The sequence below is a fragment of the Mobula birostris genome, chromosome 12, assembly GCF_030028105.1.
Source record: "Mobula birostris isolate sMobBir1 chromosome 12, sMobBir1.hap1, whole genome shotgun sequence".
Lineage (NCBI taxonomy): Eukaryota > Metazoa > Chordata > Chondrichthyes > Myliobatiformes > Myliobatidae > Mobula > Mobula birostris.
Window position 1 is genome coordinate 97,284,582 of NC_092381.1, and position 20,909 is coordinate 97,305,490.

Below are 20,909 nucleotides of genomic sequence, written 5' to 3' on the forward strand. Positions count from 1 at the left end.
CATGAGCTGATCCATTCTCCCATTTAGTCCTACTCCCTCGCCTTCTCACCATAACCTTTGATGCCCTGGCTACTCAGATACCTATCAACCTCTGCCTTAATGACTTGGCCTCCACTGCTGCCCGTGGCAACAAATTCCATAGATTCACCACACTCTGACTAAAAAAATTTCTTCGCATTTCTGTTCTGAATGGGCGCCCTTCAATCCTTAAGTCATGCCCTCTCGTACTAGACTCCCCCATCATGGGAAACAACTTTGCCACATCCACTCTGTCCATGCCTTTCAACATTCGAAATGTTTCTATGAGGTCTCCCCTCATTCTTCTAAACTCCAAGGAATACAGTTCAAGAGCGGACAAACGTTCCTCATATGTTAACCCTCTCATTCCCGGAATCATTCTAGTCAAATCTTCTCTGTACCCTCTCCAACGTCAGCACATCCTTTCTTAAATAAGGAGACTAAAACTGCCCACAGTACTCCAAGTGAGGTCTCACCAGTGCCTTATAGAGCCTCAACATTACACCCCTGCTCCTATACTCTATTCCTCTAGAAATGAATGCCAACATTGCATTCACCTTCTTCACCACCGACTCAACCTGCAGGTTAACCTTAAGGGTATTCTGTACGAGGACTCCCAAGTCCTGTTGCATCTCAGAACTTTGAATCCTCTCCCCATTTAAATAATAGTCTGCCCATTTATTTCTTCTGCCAAAGTGCATAACCATACACTTTCCAACATTGTATTTCATTTGCCACTTCTTTGCCCATTCTTCCAATCTATCCAAGTCTCTCTGCAGACTCACCATTTCCTCAGCACTACCAGCCCCTCCACCTATCTTCGTATCGTCAGCAAACTTAGCCACAAAGCCATCTGTTCCATAATCCAAATCGTTGATGTACAATGTAAAAAGAAGCGGCCCCAACACGGACCCCTTTGGAACACCACTGGTAACCGGCAGCCAACCAGAATAGGGTCCCTTTATTCCCACTCTCTGTTTCCTGCCAATCAGCCAACGCTCTATCCACATATTTAACTTTCTCGTAGTTCCATGGACTCTTATCTTGTTAAGTAGCCTCATGTGTGGCACCTTGTCAAAGGCCTTCTGAAAATCCAAATATACAACATCTACTGCATCTCCCTTGTCTAGCCTACTGGTAATTTCCTCAAAAAATTGTAATAGGTTTGTCAGGCAGGATTTTCCTTTAAGGAATCCATGCTGAGTTCTGCCTATCCTGTCATATGCCTCCAGGTACTCTGTAACCTCATTCTTGACAATCGACTCCAACAACTTCCCAACCACCGATGTCAAGCTAACAGGTCTATAATTTCCTTTTTGCTTCCTTGCCCCCTTCTTAAATAGCAGAGTGACATTTGCAATCTTCCAGTCCTCCGGAACCATGCCAGAATCTTATCAACCTTTGAAAGATAATCACTAATGCCTCCGCAATCTCCACAGCTACTTCCTTCAGAACACGAGGGTGCATTCCATCTGGTCCGGAAGATTTATCTACCTTTAGACTATTCAGCTTCCTGAGTACTTTTTCGGTCGTAATTGTGACTGTGCACACTTCTCTTCCCTGCCACCCTTCACTGTCCGGTATACTGCTGATACCTTTGTCAGTGAAGACTGATGCAAAATACTCATTCAGTTCCTCTGCCATCTCCTTATCTCCCATTACAATTTTTCCAGCATCATTTTCTATTGGTCCTATATCTACGCTCATCTGTCTTTTACTCTTTATATACTTGAAAAAGCTTTCAGTATCCTCTTTTATATTATTTGCTAGCTTAATAGTTAATTAATTATAGTTAATCTTTTCGCTCTTAATGACCTTCTTAGTTTCCTTTTGTAAGCTTTTAAAAACCTCCCAATCCTCTGTCTTCCCACCAATTTTTGCTTCCTTGTATGCTCTCTCCTTTGCTTTAACTTTGGCTTTGACTTCTCTTGTCAACCACGGTTGCATCCTTTTTCCATTCGAAAGTTTCTTCTTTTTTGGAATATACCTGTCTTGCACCCTCCTCACTTCTTGTATAAACTCCAGCCACTGCTGCTCTGCTGTCTTTCCTGCCAGTGTCCCTTTCCAGTCAACTTTGGCCAGTTCCTCTCTCATGCCACTGTAATTTCCTTTACTCCACTGAAATACCGTCACATCAAATTTTGGCTTCTCTATTTCAAATTTCACAGTGAACTCAATCATGTTATGATCACTATCTCCTAAGGGTTCCTTCACCCCAATCTCTCTAATCACCTCCGGTTCATTACACAATACCCAATCCAGTACAGCCGATCTCCTAGTGGGCTCAACAAGCTGTTCTAAAAAGCCATCTTGCAGACATTCTACAAATTCTCTCTCTTGAGATTCAGTGCCTACCTGATTTTCCCAATCCACTCGCATGTTAAAATCTCCCACAATGATCATAACACTGCCCTTCTGACAAGCCTTTTCTATTTCCTGTTGTAATTTGTAGTCCACATCACTGCAGCTGTTTGGAGGCCTATAAATAACTGCCATCAGGGTCCTTTTACCCCTGCGATTTCTTCGCTCAACCCATAATGATTCTGCACTTGAATCCTAGGGGGTCCAATATCCTGGCGGGGAGATTTGCGAGGGCTACTGAGGTGACTTTAAACTAGAATGGTTGGGGGGGGGGGGTAGGTGGGAATGAAATTAAAGAGACTATGAGAGAGGAGGTTAGTTCACAACAGGGGGATGGGAACAAGTGCAGAGAGACAGAGGGGTGTAAAATGAGGGTAGAAGCAAAAAGTAGTAAGGTGAAAGTAAAAGTGGCAGATTGGCAAATCCAGGGCAAGAATCAAAAAGGGCCACTTTTCAACAAAATTGTATAAGGGCTAAGAGTGTTGTAAAAGCAAGCCTGAAGACTTTGTGTGTCAATGCAAGGAGCATTCGTAACAAGGTGGATGAATTAAAAGTGCAGATTGTTATTAATGAATATGATATAGTTGGGATCACAGAGACATGGCTCCAGGGTATGGGAGCTCAACATTCAGGTATATTCAATGTTCAGGAGGGATAGACATGAAAGAAAAGGAGGTGGGGTAACATTGCTGGTTAGAGAGGAGATTAATGCAATAGAAAGGAAGGACATTAGCCGGGAGAATGTGGAATCGATATGGGTAGAGCTGCATAACACTAAGGGGCAGAAATCGCTGGTGGGAGTTGTGTGCAGGCAACCTAACAGTAGTAGTGAAGTTGGGGATGGCATTAAACAGGAAATTAGAAATGCGTGCAATAAAGGAACAGCAATTATAATGGGTGACTTCAATCTACAAGTAGATTGGGTGAACCAAATTGGTAAGGGTGCTGAGGAAGAGGATTTCTTGGAATGTATGCGGGATAGTTATTTAAACCAACATGTCGAGGAACCAACTAGAGAGCAGGCTATTCTAGACTGGGTACTGAGCAGTGAGGAAGGGTTAATTAGCAATCTTGTCGTGAGAAGCCCCTTGGGTAAGAGTGACCATAATATGGTGGAATTCTTCATTAAGATGGAGAGTGACATAGTTAATTCAGAAACAAAGGTTCTGAACTTAAAGAAGGGTAACTTTGAAGGTATGAGACGTGAATTAGCTAAGATAGACTGGCAAATGATACTTAAAGGGTTAACAGTGGATATGCAATGGCAAGCATTTAAAGATCGCATGGATGAACTACAACAATTGTTCATCCCAGCTTAGCAAAAGAATAAATCAGGGAAGGTAGTGCACCCGTGGCTGACAAGGGAAGTTAGGGATAGTATCAATTCCAAAGAAGAAGCATACAAATTAGCCAGAAAAAACGGCTCACCTGAGGACTGGGAGAAATTCAGAGTCCAGCAGAGGAGGACAAAGGTCTTAATTAGGAAAGGGAAAAAAGATTATGAGAGAAAACTGGCAGGGAACATAAAAACTGACTGTAAAAGCTTTTATAGATATGTGAAAAGAAAAAGATTGGTTAAGACAAATGTAGGTCCCCTACAGACAGAAACAGGTGAATTGATTATGAGGAACAAGGACATGGCAGACCAATTGAATAACTACTCTGGTTCTGTCTTCACTAAGGAGGACATAAATAATCTTCCGGAAATAGTAGGGGACAGAAGGTCTAGTGAGATGGAGGAACTGAGGGAAATACATGTTAGTAGGGAAGTGGTGTTAGGTAAATTGAAAGGATTAAAGGCAGATAAATCCCCAGGGCCAGATGGTCTGCATCCCAGAGTGCTTAAGGAAGTAGCCCATGAAATAGTGGATTCATTAGCGATAATTTTTCAAAACACTTTAGATTCCGGACTAGTTGCTGAGGATTGGAGGGTGGCTAATGTAACCCCACTTTTTAAAAAAGGAGGGAGAGAGAAACCGGGGAATTATAGACCGGTTAGCCTAACATCGGTGGTGGGGAAAATGCTAGAGTCAGTTATCAAAGATGTGATAACCGCACATTTGGAAAGCGGTGAAATCATCGGACAAAGTCAGCATGGATTTGTGAAAGGAAAATCATGTCTGACGAATCTCATAGAATTTTTTAAAGATATAACTAGTAGAGTGGATAGGGGAGAACCAGTGGATGTGGTATATTTGGATTTTCAAAAGGCTTTTGACAAGGTCCCACACAGGAGATTAGTGTGCAAACTTAAAGCACACGGTATTGGGTAAGGTATTGATGTGGATAGAGAATTGGTTGGCAGACAGGAAGCAAAGAATGGGAATAAACGAGACCTTTTCAAAATGGCAGGCAGTGACTAGTGGGGTACCGCAAGGCTCAGTGCTGGGAACCCAGTTGTTTACAATAAATATTAATGACTTAGATGAGGGAATTAAATGCAGCATCTCCAAGTCTGCGGATGACACGAAGCTGGGCGGCAGTGTTAGCTGTGAGGAGGATGCTAAGAGGATGCAGGGTGACTTGGATAGGTTAGGTGAGTGGGCAAATTCATGGCAGATGCAATTTAATGTGGATAAATGTGAGGTTATCCACTTTGGTAGCAAAAACAGGAAAACAGATTATTATCTGAATGGTGGCCGATTAGGAAAAGGGGAGGTGCAACGAGACCTGGGTGTCATTATATACCAGTCATTGAAAGTGGGCATGCAGGTACAGCAGGCGGTGAAAAAGGCGAATGGTATGCTGGCATTCATAGCAGGGGGATTCGAGTACAGGAGCATGGAGGTACTACTGCAGTTGTAGAAGGCCTTGGTGAGACCACACCTGGAGTACTGTGTGCAGTTTTGGTCCCCTAATCTGAGGAAAAACATTCTTGCCATAGAGGGAGTACAAAGAAGGTTCACCAGATTGATCCCTGGCATAGCAGGACTTTAATATGATGAAAGACTGGATCGACTAGGCTTATACTCGTTGGAATTTAGAAGATTGATGGGGGGATCTTATTGAAACGTATAAAATCCTAAAGGGATTGGACAGGCTAGATGCAGGAAGATTGTTCCTGATGTTGGGGAAGTCCAGAACGAGGGGTCAAAGTTTGAGGATAAAGGGGAAGCCTTTTAGGACCGAGATGAGGAAAAACCTCTTCACACAGAGAGTGGTGAATCTGTGGAATTCTCTGCCACAGGAAACAGTTGAGGCCAGTTCATTGGCTATATTTAAGAGGGATTTAGATATGGCCCTTGTGGCTAAAGGGATCAGGGGGTATGGAGGGAAGGCTGGTACAGGGTTCTGAGTTGGATGATCAGCCATGATCATACTGAATGGTGCTGCAGGCGCGAAGGGCCGAATGGCCTACTCCTGCACCCATTTTCTATGTTTCTATGTTTCTATGCACCTTCCAATCCTATATCACCTCTTTCTAATGATTTAATATCATTTCTTACCAATAAAGCCACACCTCCCCCTCTGCCTACCTATCCTTCCGAGACACCGTGTATCCTTGGACGTTCAGCTCCCAGGGACATGCATCCTTTCGCCACATCTCAGAGATGGCCACAATATCATACCTGCCAATCTGTAGCTGTACAACAAGATCATCCACCTTATTCCCTATGCTGCGTGCATTTAAGTATAACACCTTAAGACCAGTATTTGGTACTTTTCGCTTTGATTTCACTGCAACTTTATTGCACTGCAACTCATCCCAATGGCTACAAATTTGCCCCATCACCTGCCTGTCTTTCCTGACATCTTTACTGCTCACTATCTTAAATTTATTTCTGTTTTCCCTTTCCTCCGCTCCGTCATTCCGTTTCCCATCCCCCTGCCAAATTAGTTTAAACCCTCCCTAACAGCTCTATTAAACTTTCCTGCCAGGATATTGTGGCATGTGTGGTGAGAGCAAGAGGTACAAGTAACCCACTCCCTGCAGGGCATGAGGGAGAGTAGGCTCATACCAGGGATTGGTAATAAAGCCTTCTTTGCCCACTGCAATGGGACGACTGCCAGAGAACCCATATTCATCTCCAGGCAATGCGAAAGAGAGCCCCTTCAGAGCCTGACAAAGCAGAAGCAGTGATGGACATTTGGCCCCTTGAGGGCTGTAGCCCCAGCAATGAGCAATTGCTGGAGGAACTCATTGGGTCAAACAGCTTCTGCTTAGTAGCTCAAATGAACTTAGTGTCATAGTACTTCCAGAGAAGGAAGTATTTAAAGTCGATTCAGAGATCACCCCTCTTCTGAGTATTGCTGTGTAAGGTCACACACATTAAGCTGGCATTAAGCAAGTGAAATCTCTTTAGTTTCCAGTGGTGGAGCTGGTATTCAGTGCTGCACACTGGTATCCCTGCAGACAATGGACAATACCTGAACTCCTAATACATCTTGTGATAGAACATCCTCCTCCAACCACCTCCACTGCTGGTCTCTGACAGGGGTGAAAGTGAGCCAGTCTTTGAGAGGACTCTGAATTACATTACAATGGACAGAAAACTCTGAGATGTTTGCAGACATTTCCAGCTTGAAGTGCGGCTCCTTGTTGATGGGTGGGAGCTATTGTGATGGTCATCCCGCTCTGTGGTTCCAATCACAGCCATGATACACAAAAATCACACCAAGGATTTTTGCTGCTGGTGAGCTACTACCCACCCATAGTCGAAAAGGGTCTTCAGCTGCAAACCATCTCCACTTGCCCCTCCTTCATCCAGCACCTCTGCATGATCCCTGCACCTTACCCCAGTCATGTTGGTTCCCAGTGGAAATGCAGTCTAATACCAATGTATAATCATTCCAGTAAGAATGAATCCGCAACTATACTGTAACTCACTCCCGCGCCCCCCCCCCCCCGCCCCCTTAGGATAACACAGCCTTCAACCACCATGGCAGAGTGGAGTTGAAGCAGACAGAAGGAAGAAGGAGTGATAGAGCTGAAGTGAACCTGAAAGGGTGGTGTCCAGTGACCCATGCTGGGTGAACCAGGAGCAGCAGGAGCAGGGTGACTGGAAGTGGACTTAGCAATGTGAAGAGGGAGCTGACATGGCAGGACGAAGCTGAAATGACATGGATAATAGGTTTGGTGTAGATAGTACTTGGTCAGCCTGGATATCATGGGCCAAATGGCCTGCATCCCTGCTGTATAACTATTATCTGTACCCAAGCAGGACATAAGCCAGAGCTTTGTGGTACATATTGTGGCATTGTCAGTCTGCCCTTTTTTGTGGCAATCTCCTACCAAAGACCAGCACCTGGCATCATGCCAGCTGAAGTTGTAACTCCATTCTTTTTAGGTCTGCATTTAAATAATGGACACTAATAATCTCAATTTCTAACGATTTGGCTCCTATTATGTTGCGATGTCATCCAATATTTGTTTAATATAAAAATTGATACCTCAGTGTTTGTACACAAGGCAATAAAGTATCCATAACCCATGGGAGGCATAGTGGCACAGCTTCCTCACAGTTCCAGAGACCCAGGTTCAATCCTGACCCTGAGTGCAGATGCTCTCTATGTGGAGTTTGCACGTTCTTCCTGTGACTGCAATGTATTCTGCCGGTGCTCTGGTTTCCTCTCACCTCCCAAACACCATGTGGGCATGTAGGTTAATTGGCTGAAGCAAACTGCCCCTCGTGTGCAGGCGAGTGATAGAATGTCGGGAAATAGGGGAGAATAGAGGAGGTTGATGGTCAGTGGACTGAAGGGTCCATTTCTGTGCTGTATCTCTTTAGGGCAGGGTTTCCCAACCTGGGGTCCACTTACCCCTCGGTTAATGGTAGGGGCTCATGGCATGAAAAAGTTTGGGAAACCCTGATCTAGGGTCAATAAGCATCCAACTTTCAGCCTGTGATGCTTGAAATGCTGAATACTTTGCTCCTGTAGCATTCTCCCTCTTGCAGCTGCATCTGGCAAGCATTCCTACACTGCAGACTCAGTTGGTTGTCCACAGCGCCAGTTCACACCTCGAATTGATAGTTTATTGATAAATCTGTATCTACCTGTCCCAAAACAGGAAGGCAGAGGCTTATCAATGCAGCTGTGGTTTCGGAACTGAAGATTTGATCCTTGGACTGTGAATGATGGGTGAGGCTGGAGTTCTAAAGTTTCTTCCTGGTTGTCAGGGTGGCTGGGGAGGAAAGTGGCACCCTGCTGCTGTTCAGTGCACTGGATGACATGGCCCCTGGCGATGGCGACGGTGCTGGTTCTGTAGCCCGCACCCCCAACTTTGAGACCAGCCAGTAACACTCACTCTCTAAGCTTGTGCACGATGAGCGGCCAGCAGGGCGCGGAGCAGGAGGGCTGCAGGAGCCCACCGATCTGTAGCGTGTCTCTGTACCTTCAGATGAGAGAAGGGGAGAAGATTAACAAAAGGCATAGAGGTAGCACACATTGTGGTCATTCTAGACAAAGCTGATGATGGAAAAGTCATTGTCAGATGGGAAGGGTGGGAAGGTTGGGAGAGGGAACATTGCAACATAACTCCAGTGATGCAGAGAGCTTGTAGTTCTCTGCATCACTGGATGCACCAAGCCCACGTAATCTGACAAACTCATTCAAAAGCATTTATGGTCTCACTTACACCAACACAGCCAGCCACTGCTTTCCTGTTGACAGGAAGAGGTGCACAAAATGATAACCCAACAGGCAGATCTGTTGCCATTCATACAGTTACATAGAGCAGTACAGAACAAGAACAGGCCCTTCTAATTCAGATAATGATAGCTAATTAAACTAATCTCTTCTGCCTGCACACAGTCTATATCCTTCCCCATTCCACATATTCATGTGCCTACATAGAAGCTGCTTACAACCTCTTTCATACCTGTCGCCACCCCTTCACCTGGCAGCACGCTCCAGGCACCCACCACTCTGTGTTTAAAACTTGCCCTGCATATCTCCTTTGAGCTTCCCCCACTCACCTGAAATGCATGTCCTTTAGAAATAGACATTTTGACCCTGGGAAAATGATACCAGTTTTCTAATCTATCTATGACTTTCAGAAACTTATGCACTTGTATCAGGTCTCCCCTCAGCTTCTGCGACCCAAACACAACAGCCCTAGTTTATCCAACCTGTCCGAGTCCAATTTATGGGATGTTGCTTCAGAACAACAGAGATTGCTGTCTCATTCTCTTACAATGCCCCAAGTTGCCTCATTGTATGTGTGACGTTTTTCCAAGAGCTATGTGCTGAGATAGTTCACAGCTACGCTAGTCTATCACTTCTTTTCGAACTATGGACCTAATGACTGAGTTTAACCCACCACACTTACTATTAGTGATTGCTGGTAAAGTTCAAGTTTCAAAGTAATCCTTGGCAGAGAATTCCACAGATTCACTACCCTCTGGCTAAAAAAAATATCCTCCTTACCTCTGTTCTATAAGGCTGCCCCTCAATTTTGAGGCTGTGCCCTATAGTTCTGGTTATCCCCACATGGGAAACATCCTCTCCACAACCACCCTAGTCCTTTCAACATTCGGTAGGTTTCAATGAGATTCCCCTGCATTCTTCTAAATTCCCTCTCTGATGACAACACATCCTTTTCACCATATCATTTGATGCTCTGACCAGTCAAAGTACATACATGTCACCGCACACAACCCTGAGGTTCTCTTTCTGGAAGGTATATTTAGCAAATCAATCTATAGAACAGAGTCTGTAAAGAGCAAACATCAGGAACTGCATGAATAAATTCTTCTTGGGCTTCCAGCTGAGTACAGATACCAATTATAACCGATGTTTCAATGACAAACTCTGGATGATAGCAGAGTTGATCATTGAATCGTCAATTCTAATTGATACCTGTACCTAGCTTGAAGCCAGAGAAGAGTTTATTTGTTATATACTCCAGGAAAGCACTAGATCCTTTTTCATCTGGAACTGTAAACTGTAAACGAACTGTGCAAATGCAGATACAAATAAATAGCAACAAATAAGGAGCATTAAGTAACAATATAACAGAGTCCTTAAATGAGTATAGCTATCCCTTTTTGATGGTTGAGTGAATATAACTGTTCTTGAAGCTGGTAGTGTAAGTCCTGAGGCACCTGTACCTTCTACCTGAGCTCTAACTTCAATTGGAATTGATTTTTTGCTCTTAAAATAGTCTTCTCTAGGTGGTACCTGGACTTCTTGTATATCACCAGTCTTGAATGTCTCAGCAGACTATGTTGGTTTATCACAACTTCTGGTTTGGGTATGTCCAACATGACCACCAGATTTTCCAGGACAGGTGAGCAGGATTGAGATGAAACCGCCACATCTGTGCACCACGATGGGTTAATCATGAAACATGCTTCATCTCCTCTACCTTTAAAAGAGTAAGCTGTCCTGTTTATTGGTGAATGGTGAAGCCTTCTGGCTGCAGCCTGTGCTGCATCCGAAATGGTAGTGCTGAACCATGTTTTCGTGAAACAAACTACACAACAATCCTTGATGTCCCTCTGATTCTGTAATCTTGCTCTGAGATCTTTAGTTTTATTTTCCAGCAGATTAGTCAGGAATGGGGACTAAGGCCTCTGCAATTCAATCGTACCTACCGACCGGCCCCCTTGCCACACTTCTGTTTTCTTAAAGAGGAATGGCACTGATGACCTGAGCCTGCCATCTGGGGTCTGCTGTATTTGATGATCAATAGATTTTGTAAACATCTTAAAACAACATGGCTGGGACAGAGGACTTCAGCTGTAGTAGTACTAAATGAGAATTCCCATTGGAGCTGCTCACAAAGTGTTGCCACTTATCAGTGCCATCTTAAACTTTTGATGATTGCATCTTCTAAATCTTCATCTTCATTGTAGCATTAAAGATAAATGTTGATCCTTTCAAGTTCTTTATAGTCCCTAACTTGTTGAAGTAGTGAAATCATTTCATTTTCACTCTTGGCCGTTTCTGGCATCTCCAAGACTGAACGCTTGAATCCTCAGTGAGCAAAACAGTTCTGAATTGCCTTACGGCTTAAATCCAAATCACGCGCTAGTCTTGACACCATCATAATGGTGTCGAGGTCCTCATCGACGTCAACGATGGACGAACAATTTCTTACCAACTATCAGTGACAAAAATGACTACTTTTTGAACACTAACACACACAAATGGACTATTTTAAAAGATCTGTTCTCTCTAAGCACGATGTAGTGTCGAACAGCCACACAAGTGATCATTTCGGAGGATCTGTCTTGGGTGCCATTACAAAGAAAGCACGGCAGCACCTCTACTTTCTTAGAAGTTTATGAAGATTTGGCATGTCATCTAAAACTTTGACAGACTTCTATAGATGTGTAGTGGAGAGTAGACTGACTGGTATGGCCTGGTATGGAAATACCAATGCCCTTGAACAGAAAAGCCCACAAAAATTAGTGGATATGGCCCAGTCCATCATGGGTAAAGCCCTTCCCACCATTAAGCGCAACTACATAGAATGCTCTCACAGGAAAGCAGCAACCCCCACTACCAAAGCCATGTTCTCTTCTCACTGCTGCCGTCAGGACGGTGGTACAGGAACCTCAGCACTCACATCACCAGGGTTCTGGAATAGTCATTATCCCCAACCATCAAACTCTTGAACCAGATGGGATAACTTCACTCAACTTCACTCACCCATTATTGAACTGTTTCCACAACCTCTTCATCTCCTGTTCTCAATAATTATTGCTTTTTTTCCTCAGATCAAGCGGGTAAAACCTAAGCTACAGGTATAGCAAAACACACTCATTTCTCAATTGCTAGGAACTTTTGGACTATTCTAGTGGTGGTTAGTATTGTGGCTTTCTGGAGATTTATATAAATATTGCAGTATTGGCCTAGTTGTTTAATGTTATTGTGTAGTGACTTTGGGATGATATCAGTTGTAGATATTAATACTGGAGCAATGTATATCTTGTTCATGTTCCATAGTCTTTCAATTTCCTCTTTTAATTTGGCATTTTACTGTTGTTTTTTTACTTTCTGATTTCTATATGTTATGTGTGTTTGGAATGGCTGTATCTATTAAGTAAGTTGTTCTGTTTGTTTACCCTTTAATATTATACCTAGACAGTTAATATGGATTGTATGAACTGTGATAATGGATCGGTCATAATATAATTTGTTGGACTCTGACTCGAGAACTGGATCAGGCTTGATTTATTGTAAGGTATGGTGTCTTTTATGAGTTTGTATTTTAAAGCAAGATTTTGGTGAATGATGTTTGCCACTTGATTGGGCCTGTGTAAGTAATCAGATTGAGTTAAACTGCTGCAGGATCCTGTAATGTGTTGAAGTTTTTCTGGTTTCTCACAGCATTTTCTGTATTTATCACTTTGAATTTGTTGGTCTTTTATTATGTATTTTTGATCAGTTTAGTGCTGACCACTTGGTCCTGTACTGCCACACGGAATTCTTCTGTTTCTGGGAAGAGGTCTCTAACTGTGAGCCAGGCATTTGACGCTTCCTTCTCAACATCTATTCTGCTCAGATTGTGGAGATGTCTTCTATGGGGAGTCATGCTCTTGCATTGGTTAACTTTTTCTTCCATGGGTGATAATTTCTTCACTTTTCTGGGTTGTGGTTTCATTTGAATTGAATTGACTTTGTATTTCTTACATCCTTCACATACATGAGGTGTAAAAATCTTTACGTTACATGTCCATCTAAATGTGCAATATGCAACCATAGTAATTTATAATAAATAGAACAATCAATGTAACATAGAAATACACTCAAATCAGCGTGAGTTAATCAGTCTGATGGCCTGGTGGAAGAAGCTGTCCCGGAACCTGTTGGTTCTGGCGTTTCCCGGATGGTAGCAGCTGGAACAGTTTGTGGTTGGGGTGACTCGGGTCCCCAGTGATCCTTCAGGCCCTTTTTTCACACCTGCCTTTGTAAATGTCCTGAATCCTGGGAATTTAGTGGTATGTACTTCTTATCAGAGTTCCATACGCTCTCATTGAGTACTGAATCCTGCTTTTGTTGATGAAAATATATCCTTAGAAGTTTTATTTGACTGTTGTGTAATTTCATTTTTATGTCAGTTATTCCTCTTCCTCCTTCTGTGCTAGGTAGTGTTAATCTAAGTGTGTTTAAGTGTACATAGTGTTTTATTATTCTTAGATCATTTTTCTTTCCTTTTGTATTTGTATAGTTTGTTGTCTTTTACACACTATTTGTCCATCCATTTGTGATTCTCGTATCTACTGTATCTCGGGAGGAGAAGATGACGGCGCGCCTGCGTGTGCACAGCCCTCTGGTGAAAAATGATATCGCATCTGTTAAATAGAGGCCGCGGACAATTCTGATTTGATGGAGAATGGACGTGAAAACATCTGGAGAAATTTCTGAAATGGCCATTCGCTGCTGTCGTTACTGTGGGGTCGGGAATCTTCCGGAGGGAAGGCCTCAAAATCCCCAGCTTTGCCTGCTTTTGGCGACCAAGAAGGAGGTCGAATCGTTCGGACAGAGATGGCGCTGAGTACTCAGTGTCAGAGAGCTGATCAGAGCTCGAAGTTTCCAGATGACTCAGAGTCGGTTTGTGGTCGGCATGGACGGGAGAGTTTTTCTTCCTTCTTCCGTCTGCGTGAGATCTGGGACGTTTGAGAAACTTCGAACTTTACTGTGCTCATGAACTTCTTCATCAAGTTATGGTATTGTTGCACTGTTGTAACTATATGTTATAATTATGTGGTTTTGTCAGTTTTTGCAGTCTTGGTCCGTCCTGTGTTTTGTGATATCACACCGGAGGAAATAATGTATCATTTCTTAATGCATGCATCACTAAATGACAATAAAAAGAGGACTACGTGTCTTCATAATCTACTGTGAATGCCCATAAGAAAATGATTCTCAGGGTTGTATATATATATGGTGACATATGTACTTTGATAATAAATTTACTTTTAACTTGAACTTATCCAAACCGTGCTAGATACCAGTGGACCATGAATACCTAAAGGACCCATGCTCTACAGTCAATACCCTCACTTTCTGCATTAGCAGAAATCCATTCTGTTTGCTCTCCCTTCCTTTTTTCCTTTCATCCAATATGTCAGTGGTCCGACTTTTAGCGTTAAGGAAAGTTTTGTGTATCAGCTAAAGAGGAAAAAGAATCTGTGATGGACGTGGATGGGGCTATGCCCACGATTAAAAAAGAAGAGGAGAAAGCTTGTGGTATAAGGGTTCTGAGGGAATACAATGTCACATGATGGAGTTTAACAGGAAGAGGTTAGTTCTCTCCAATTATATATTGTTTGATAAATGTTTGAGAGCCAGCTACCTGTAGAGTGGCTGAGTGTGTGGTAAGTACAGCCAATCAGCTGCCTCAGCAGAGACATCATGTGGGGTATTGTGCACATCTGGTCATCCAGCTATACGAAGGATTTCATTTAGCTGCAGAAGAGTTGAATGAGAATGTTACTGGGGTTGGAGGGCTTGAGTATTGAGGAGAGGCCAGACAGGCTAGCGCTTTTGTCCTTGGAACATTGATAGCTGAGTGGTGATCTTATCGAGCTTTATAAATTCATTAGAATAGATAAAGTGAATAGTGTTTTTCTCCAGGATAATATGAGGTGGGGTGTCTGAAACTAAGGAGCATAGATTTAAAGTGGAAGGAAAAAAGATTTAAATGGACCTATGGACAACCTTTTCACAAAGAATCCATTTGGAAAGAGCTGCCAGAGGAAGGAGTGGGTGTAATTATAACATTTAAAAAACATTTGAATGGGGACGTAGATAGATAGATGTATATAGGCCAAACACAGGCAAGTAAGACTAGCTCAGGTGGGCAACTTAGCTGGCATGGAAAAACTGAATCGAGCAACCTAGTGCCTTGCTGTAGTACTCTGTCACTCTGTGAAACTGAACCACTGAAACTACAGCTGTAATCACACCTAGCCCATGTAACCTCCCAGACTTACCAACAAGCAGCCAGCTGTGTCAGTCAATTACCAGCGAGAAGCAAAAGCAATGAAGAGGATGGATTGATAAAAGTTACCTGGGGACGAGTACTTGGAGAAAAGGTGAGGTAAAAATCTGTCCAAAGCAGCATTGCCAAGGAATCTTTTGGCACTCACTTACTCTAAGCTGGATCAGCCTAACCTTGGCATTGAAGAAGTGGGAGCAGCTTCACTGTTAGCAGTAGGAGAGAGCTGAGTCAATGCACAGAGATCCAGCAGGGTCATTCAATCTCCCTTCTGCTTGTAAATACACAATGGCCATCTACTGGGCTTCATGTAACTGCACCCTCTGGGGAAGGTGGTCAGAAAAATCAACCTCTCTTCAATATCCCATTTCCGCAATGGTCCAATGCTTAAGATATCTTGTTGCGAAACATGGAAGGAGACTGGGAAGAGAAGAGGGCTAAGGAAAGTGGAGGAGAGATGGAGACAGAGATAGATACAGGGAGAGGGGTCAGATAGAAAAGGGAGATGCAGAGTAGAGGGAGGAGTGGAGACGTGGAGGCAACATGAGTGGAAAGGAGGATTGGAGGTGAGGGAAGGGAAGGTGAGGATAGGTAATAAAAGTAAGATGATCAGACAAGACACAGCAGTCCAGATACCACTGTAAATGCAGGTGAAAGGGAAACGTAAAATAGGGAAGAGGTAAAGTGACAGTCAACTTCGTTGCTGTGGTAACAGGGCTTTCAGGGTATTTACAGATGTTAATGAATATGTCAGACTTAAAACCTGGAAGAAAACTGCATATTCAATAAAAAGTTGCAAGCAACCCGTAGCTTGAGAACCTCTGTCCCCAGGTAAGAGTCAAGGTTAACATTGGCCTGATAGTTCCTCATGCTGTTACGGTAGAGATATGGGTCATGTCCATACAAGAAATATCCAGGGGCTGTAAGCAGAATGAGAGTAAGTTCCAGGGGTGAGGCTGGTGGGGAGATTGCAGAAATGTGACACATTTGGGAGGAATGTGATCCCAGGGGTTTGACAGCCAGATGTGAGATGTGTTTTTGAACTGATACTGATGAAGTTTCTTTTGTGATTTTGTAAATCATATACTTACCCTGATCCACTGTGGCTGCTGTTACCAAATTATTGCTGTTCCAAGACCTGCTGGTTGACCCAACAGTCAAGCATTGAAACCTAATGCCAATCCCACAAAGACATCACTCTATTCATCATAACATCAGCCAATCACATTGCAGTGAAGAGGGTGCAACTCCACACTAAGAGCAAGATGGGCTGTATTGTCACATACAACTGTAGTTATATTTAATCATTGATAAGTGTGGTTGCAAGAGACAGAGCCAGTAGCCATTTGTTCACAGAGGAGGAAGTTGACAGGAATCAACCAAACTGGTGGTTTGGGATACAATCCATCCAGACTGGGTAACGTGGCAATTTACTTTTCTGTGACAGCCACATGGGCATACAAACTCACATTGTATGTTGCTCTCTGTGAAAACAGTCATAAAGATACAACATACAAGAGATAAAGACACAAGAGATTAAGAATGCTGGAAATCTTGGGCAACACTCACAAAATGCTAGGGGAACTCAGCAAGTCAGGCTGAGAGGAATAAACAGTCGATGTTTCATACCAAGACCTAATGAAGGGTCTCAGCCTGAAACGTTGAATCTTTATTCATAGATGCTGCCTGATTTGCTGAATTCCTCCAATATCTTATGTGTGGCTCTTAATCTCAGTTTATCTCTCAGGCTCGCACATAAACACACATATTTTCCCTCATATACTCACATGCACATTTTGTCTCACGTAAGCACACAGACACACATTTACACTCTCATGTGCACACTTTCACATACACACAAAGCCTCTCTTTCATATATACACACTCTCATTTACAAACACACAGTCTTCCACTCATTTACATGCATGTGCGCGCGCATGTGCGCGCACACACACACACACACACACACACACAGAATCTCAGATAGAACTGCAGACACAAGGACACACACAGAGACACCTAGGCATGAGCATTAATTGATTGTGATATACATCTTTCCCTCCTTTCTCCTATCTCTGTATCAGGTTTTATGTGGAGAACTGAAACACACACAAGGAATCCATGAACACAGCCAAGTATTATTAACTGAGCCAAGCCAAACACTGTGAGGCACAGAGCCACCAGCTGGGCCTCAGCATTAACATTACTTCTCAAATACCACTTCTGTCCAAGGAGACTGACTTTACTTGGTCCTCTGTGAATGTTTACTCCGAGCAGCTTCAAGACCATAAGACCATAAGATTTTAGGCAATTCGGCCCATCAAATCTACTCCACTATTTCTTTTTGGCTGATCCACTTTTTCTCTCAGCCCTAATCTCCTGCCTTCTCCCCATATCCCTTCACACCCTGACTAATCAAGAATCTATCTGCCTTAAATATAACCAATGGCTTTGCAGCCATCTGTGGCAATGAATTTGATAGATTCACCACTCTCTGGATGAAGGAATTCCTCCTCATCTCTGTTCTAAAAGGATGCCCCTGTCTTCTGAGGCTGTGTCCTCTGATCCTAGACTCCCCCACCATATGAAATATCCTTTCCACATCCACTCTACTGAGGGCCTTCAACATTTGATAGGTTTCAATGAGGTCACCCCTCCTTCTAAGTTCCAGGGAGTATAGGCCCAGAGTCATCAAATACTCTTCATATGATAAGACTTTCAATTCTGGAATAGATTTTGTGAAACCTCCAATGAACCCTTTCCAATGTTAACACATCCTTTCTTAGACAAGGGGCCAAAAACTGTATGTTTTGATGAATATTTGATAAACAAATAAATTAATCTGAATCACACATACTCTCATAACACCACGCACATATAAGATCAAGCACATGCACACAAATAATACCAAACACACATTTTTTCACTATATACTGAATTCTGTGAATGTTTTACTTTGTATTCCCTCAATGCATTGTGTAATGAATTGAGACCACTATGGAAAGACAATTTTGGATTGGGTATTGTGTAATGAACCAGGTTTGATTAGGGAGCTTAAGGTACAGGAACCCTGAGGAGCCGGTGATCATGATATGGCTTCTCCCTCTTCTCCCTCTCAAATTCATCCTGCAATTTGAGAGGGAGAAGATAAAGTCAGATGAATCAGTATTACAGAGGAGTACAGAGAATTACAGATGCATGAGAGAGGAGCTGGCCAAAGTTGATTGGAAGGGGACACTAACAGGGATAATGGCAGAACAGCAATGGCTTGAGTTTCTGGGGGCAATTTGGAAGGCACATGATAGATACATCCCAAGATGAAGAAGTATTCTAAAGGGAGGATGAGATGACAGTGCACAAGAGAAGTCAAAGACAGTATAAAAAGAAAAGGGAGGGCATATAATATCGCAAAAATTAAGCCTGAGGATTGGGAAGCTATAAAAACCAACCAAAAAAAGCAACAAGGAGAGCAAAGATTAAATATGAAGGTAAGATAGCCAATAAAATAAGAAGATACCAGAAGTTTTTTCAGATATGTAAAGAGTAAAAGAAAGACAAGAATAGGTATTGAACCACTGGAAAATGCCACTAGTGAGGTAGTAATGGGGGAGAAGAAATGACAGATGAACTTTTATGTCAGCCTTTAATATGGAAGACACCAGCAGTATGCCAGAAATTCAAGAGTATCAGAGGGCAGAAGTGAGAATAGTTGCCATTACTAAAGAGAAGGTGCCTGGGAAGCTGAAAGGTCTGAAGGGTAGATGAGTGACCTGGACCAGATGGACTACACACCAGGGTTCAGAAGGAGGTAGCTGAAGAGAAATTAGAGGCATAAGAAATGACCTTTCAAGAATCATTAGATTATGAAATGGTTCCAGAGGACTAGAAAATTGCAGGTGTCACTCCATCCTTCAAGAAGGAACAAAGGCATAAGAAAGGAAATTATAGGCCAGTTAAACTGTATTGAGTGGTTGTGAAGATGTTGGAGTCTATCATAAAGAATGAGCTTTTTAGGTTCTTGGAGGCATATGATAAATTAGGCCAAAGTCAACATGGTTTCCTTAAGGGAAAATGTTGCTTGACAAATCAGTTGGAATTCTTTGAAGAGAGATAGCAGGCAACTGCAGGGAACATAAAGTTGTGGTGGTAGGGGATTTTAATTTTCCACGTATTGATTGGGACTCCCATACTGTTAGGGGTCTAGACGGGTTAGAGTTTGTAAAATGTGTTCAGGAAAGTTTTCTAAATCAATATATAGAGGGACCAACTAGGGAAGATGCAATATTAGATCTCCTATTAGGAAACGAGTTAGGACAAGTGACGGAAGTGTGTGCAGGGGAACACTTTGGTTCCAGTGATCATAACACCATTAGTTTCAACTTGATCATGGATAAAGATAAATCTGGTCCTAGTGTTGAGGTTCTAAACTGGAAGAAGGCCAAATTTGAAGAAATGAGAAAGGATCTAAAAAGCATGGATTGGGACAGATTGTTCTCTGGCAAGGACGTGATCAGTAAGTGTTGAGGAAGAAGGGAGTCTACAGAAGGACTGAATCAGATTGGGAGAATGGGCAAAGAAGTGGCGGGTGGAATATACTGTAGGGAAGTGTCAGTTCATGCACTTTAATAGAAGGAATAAAGGTATAATCAAAGGCTAAACAGGAAGAAAATTCAAAAAGCAGAGGTGCAAAGGGATTTGGGAATCTAGGATGGTGTTGAATATTGATAGCTTGGTTTGAGGCGTTTGATGTTACGGTGTTCACTGAGCTTGGCAATTAACTTGCAGAGATTTCATTGCCAGTTGTGGTGACATCCTCAGTGTACAGTTGTTGGTGTTTCTCTCTGGGAGTGCTTGCATTGAGTGTACTCCGAGAATGTCACCTCAATTGGTGATAAAATGTCTGTGAGCTTAATTGCCAAGCTCAGCCAGCACTGCAATATCAAATGGACATAGGAGTCCCTGTGCAGGATTCATTAAATGTTCAATTGCAGGTTGAGTTGGTAGTAAAGAAGGAAAATACGATGTAGCATCTATTTCGAGAGGACCAAAATATGAAAGAAAGGATGTCATGCTGAGACTTTATAAGGCATTGGTCAGACTGCACTTGGGATCTTGTGAGCAGTTATGGACTCCACATCTGAGAAATGATGTGCTGACATTAGAGAGGGTCCAAAGGAGATTTACCAAAATGATTCCAGGAATGAAAGGCATGAGTAGCACTTTGATGGCTCTGGGCTTGTACTCTCTGGTGTTTAGAAGAACTGAGGAGAGATCTCAATGAAATCTATTGAATGTTGAAAGTCCTAGATAGAGTGCATGTGGAGAGGATATTTCCTGTAGAGACTGTGTCTAGAACTGGAGAGAACAGCCTCAGAATAGAGGGACACCCATTAAGAACAGCAATGAGAAGGAATTTCTTTAGCCAGTGGTTAGTGAATCTGTGGAATTCAATGCACAGATGTCTGTGGAGGCCAATTCATAATTGAAGAGGAGGTTGATAGGCAGGGTGTCAGAGGTTACAGGGAGAAGGCAGGAGAATGGGATTGATAAGGATAATAAATTAGCCATGATGGACTGGTGGAGCAGACTCAAAGGGGCCAAGTTACGTTCCTGTATCTTATGGTCTTATCTGTGTGAA

At 42.8% G+C, this 20,909-nt stretch overlaps 1 protein-coding gene across 3 annotated transcripts in view; it reads right to left on the reverse strand.

Moving 5' to 3' along the window:
* Positions 1–20,909, reverse strand: part of LOC140206135 (pre-B-cell leukemia transcription factor 1-like) — a 607,496-nt gene that overhangs the window by 45,215 nt on the left and 541,372 nt on the right. Inside the window, exon 7 of one of the 3 annotated variants that reach the window (XM_072274344.1) lies at positions 8,627–8,713. The exons of the other annotated variants lie outside the window; for them this stretch is intronic. Coding sequence (XP_072130445.1) covers positions 8,627–8,713 — 87 coding nt within the window. The remainder of the gene's footprint in view (positions 1–8,626; positions 8,714–20,909) is intronic. 3 annotated transcript variants of the gene reach the window in all.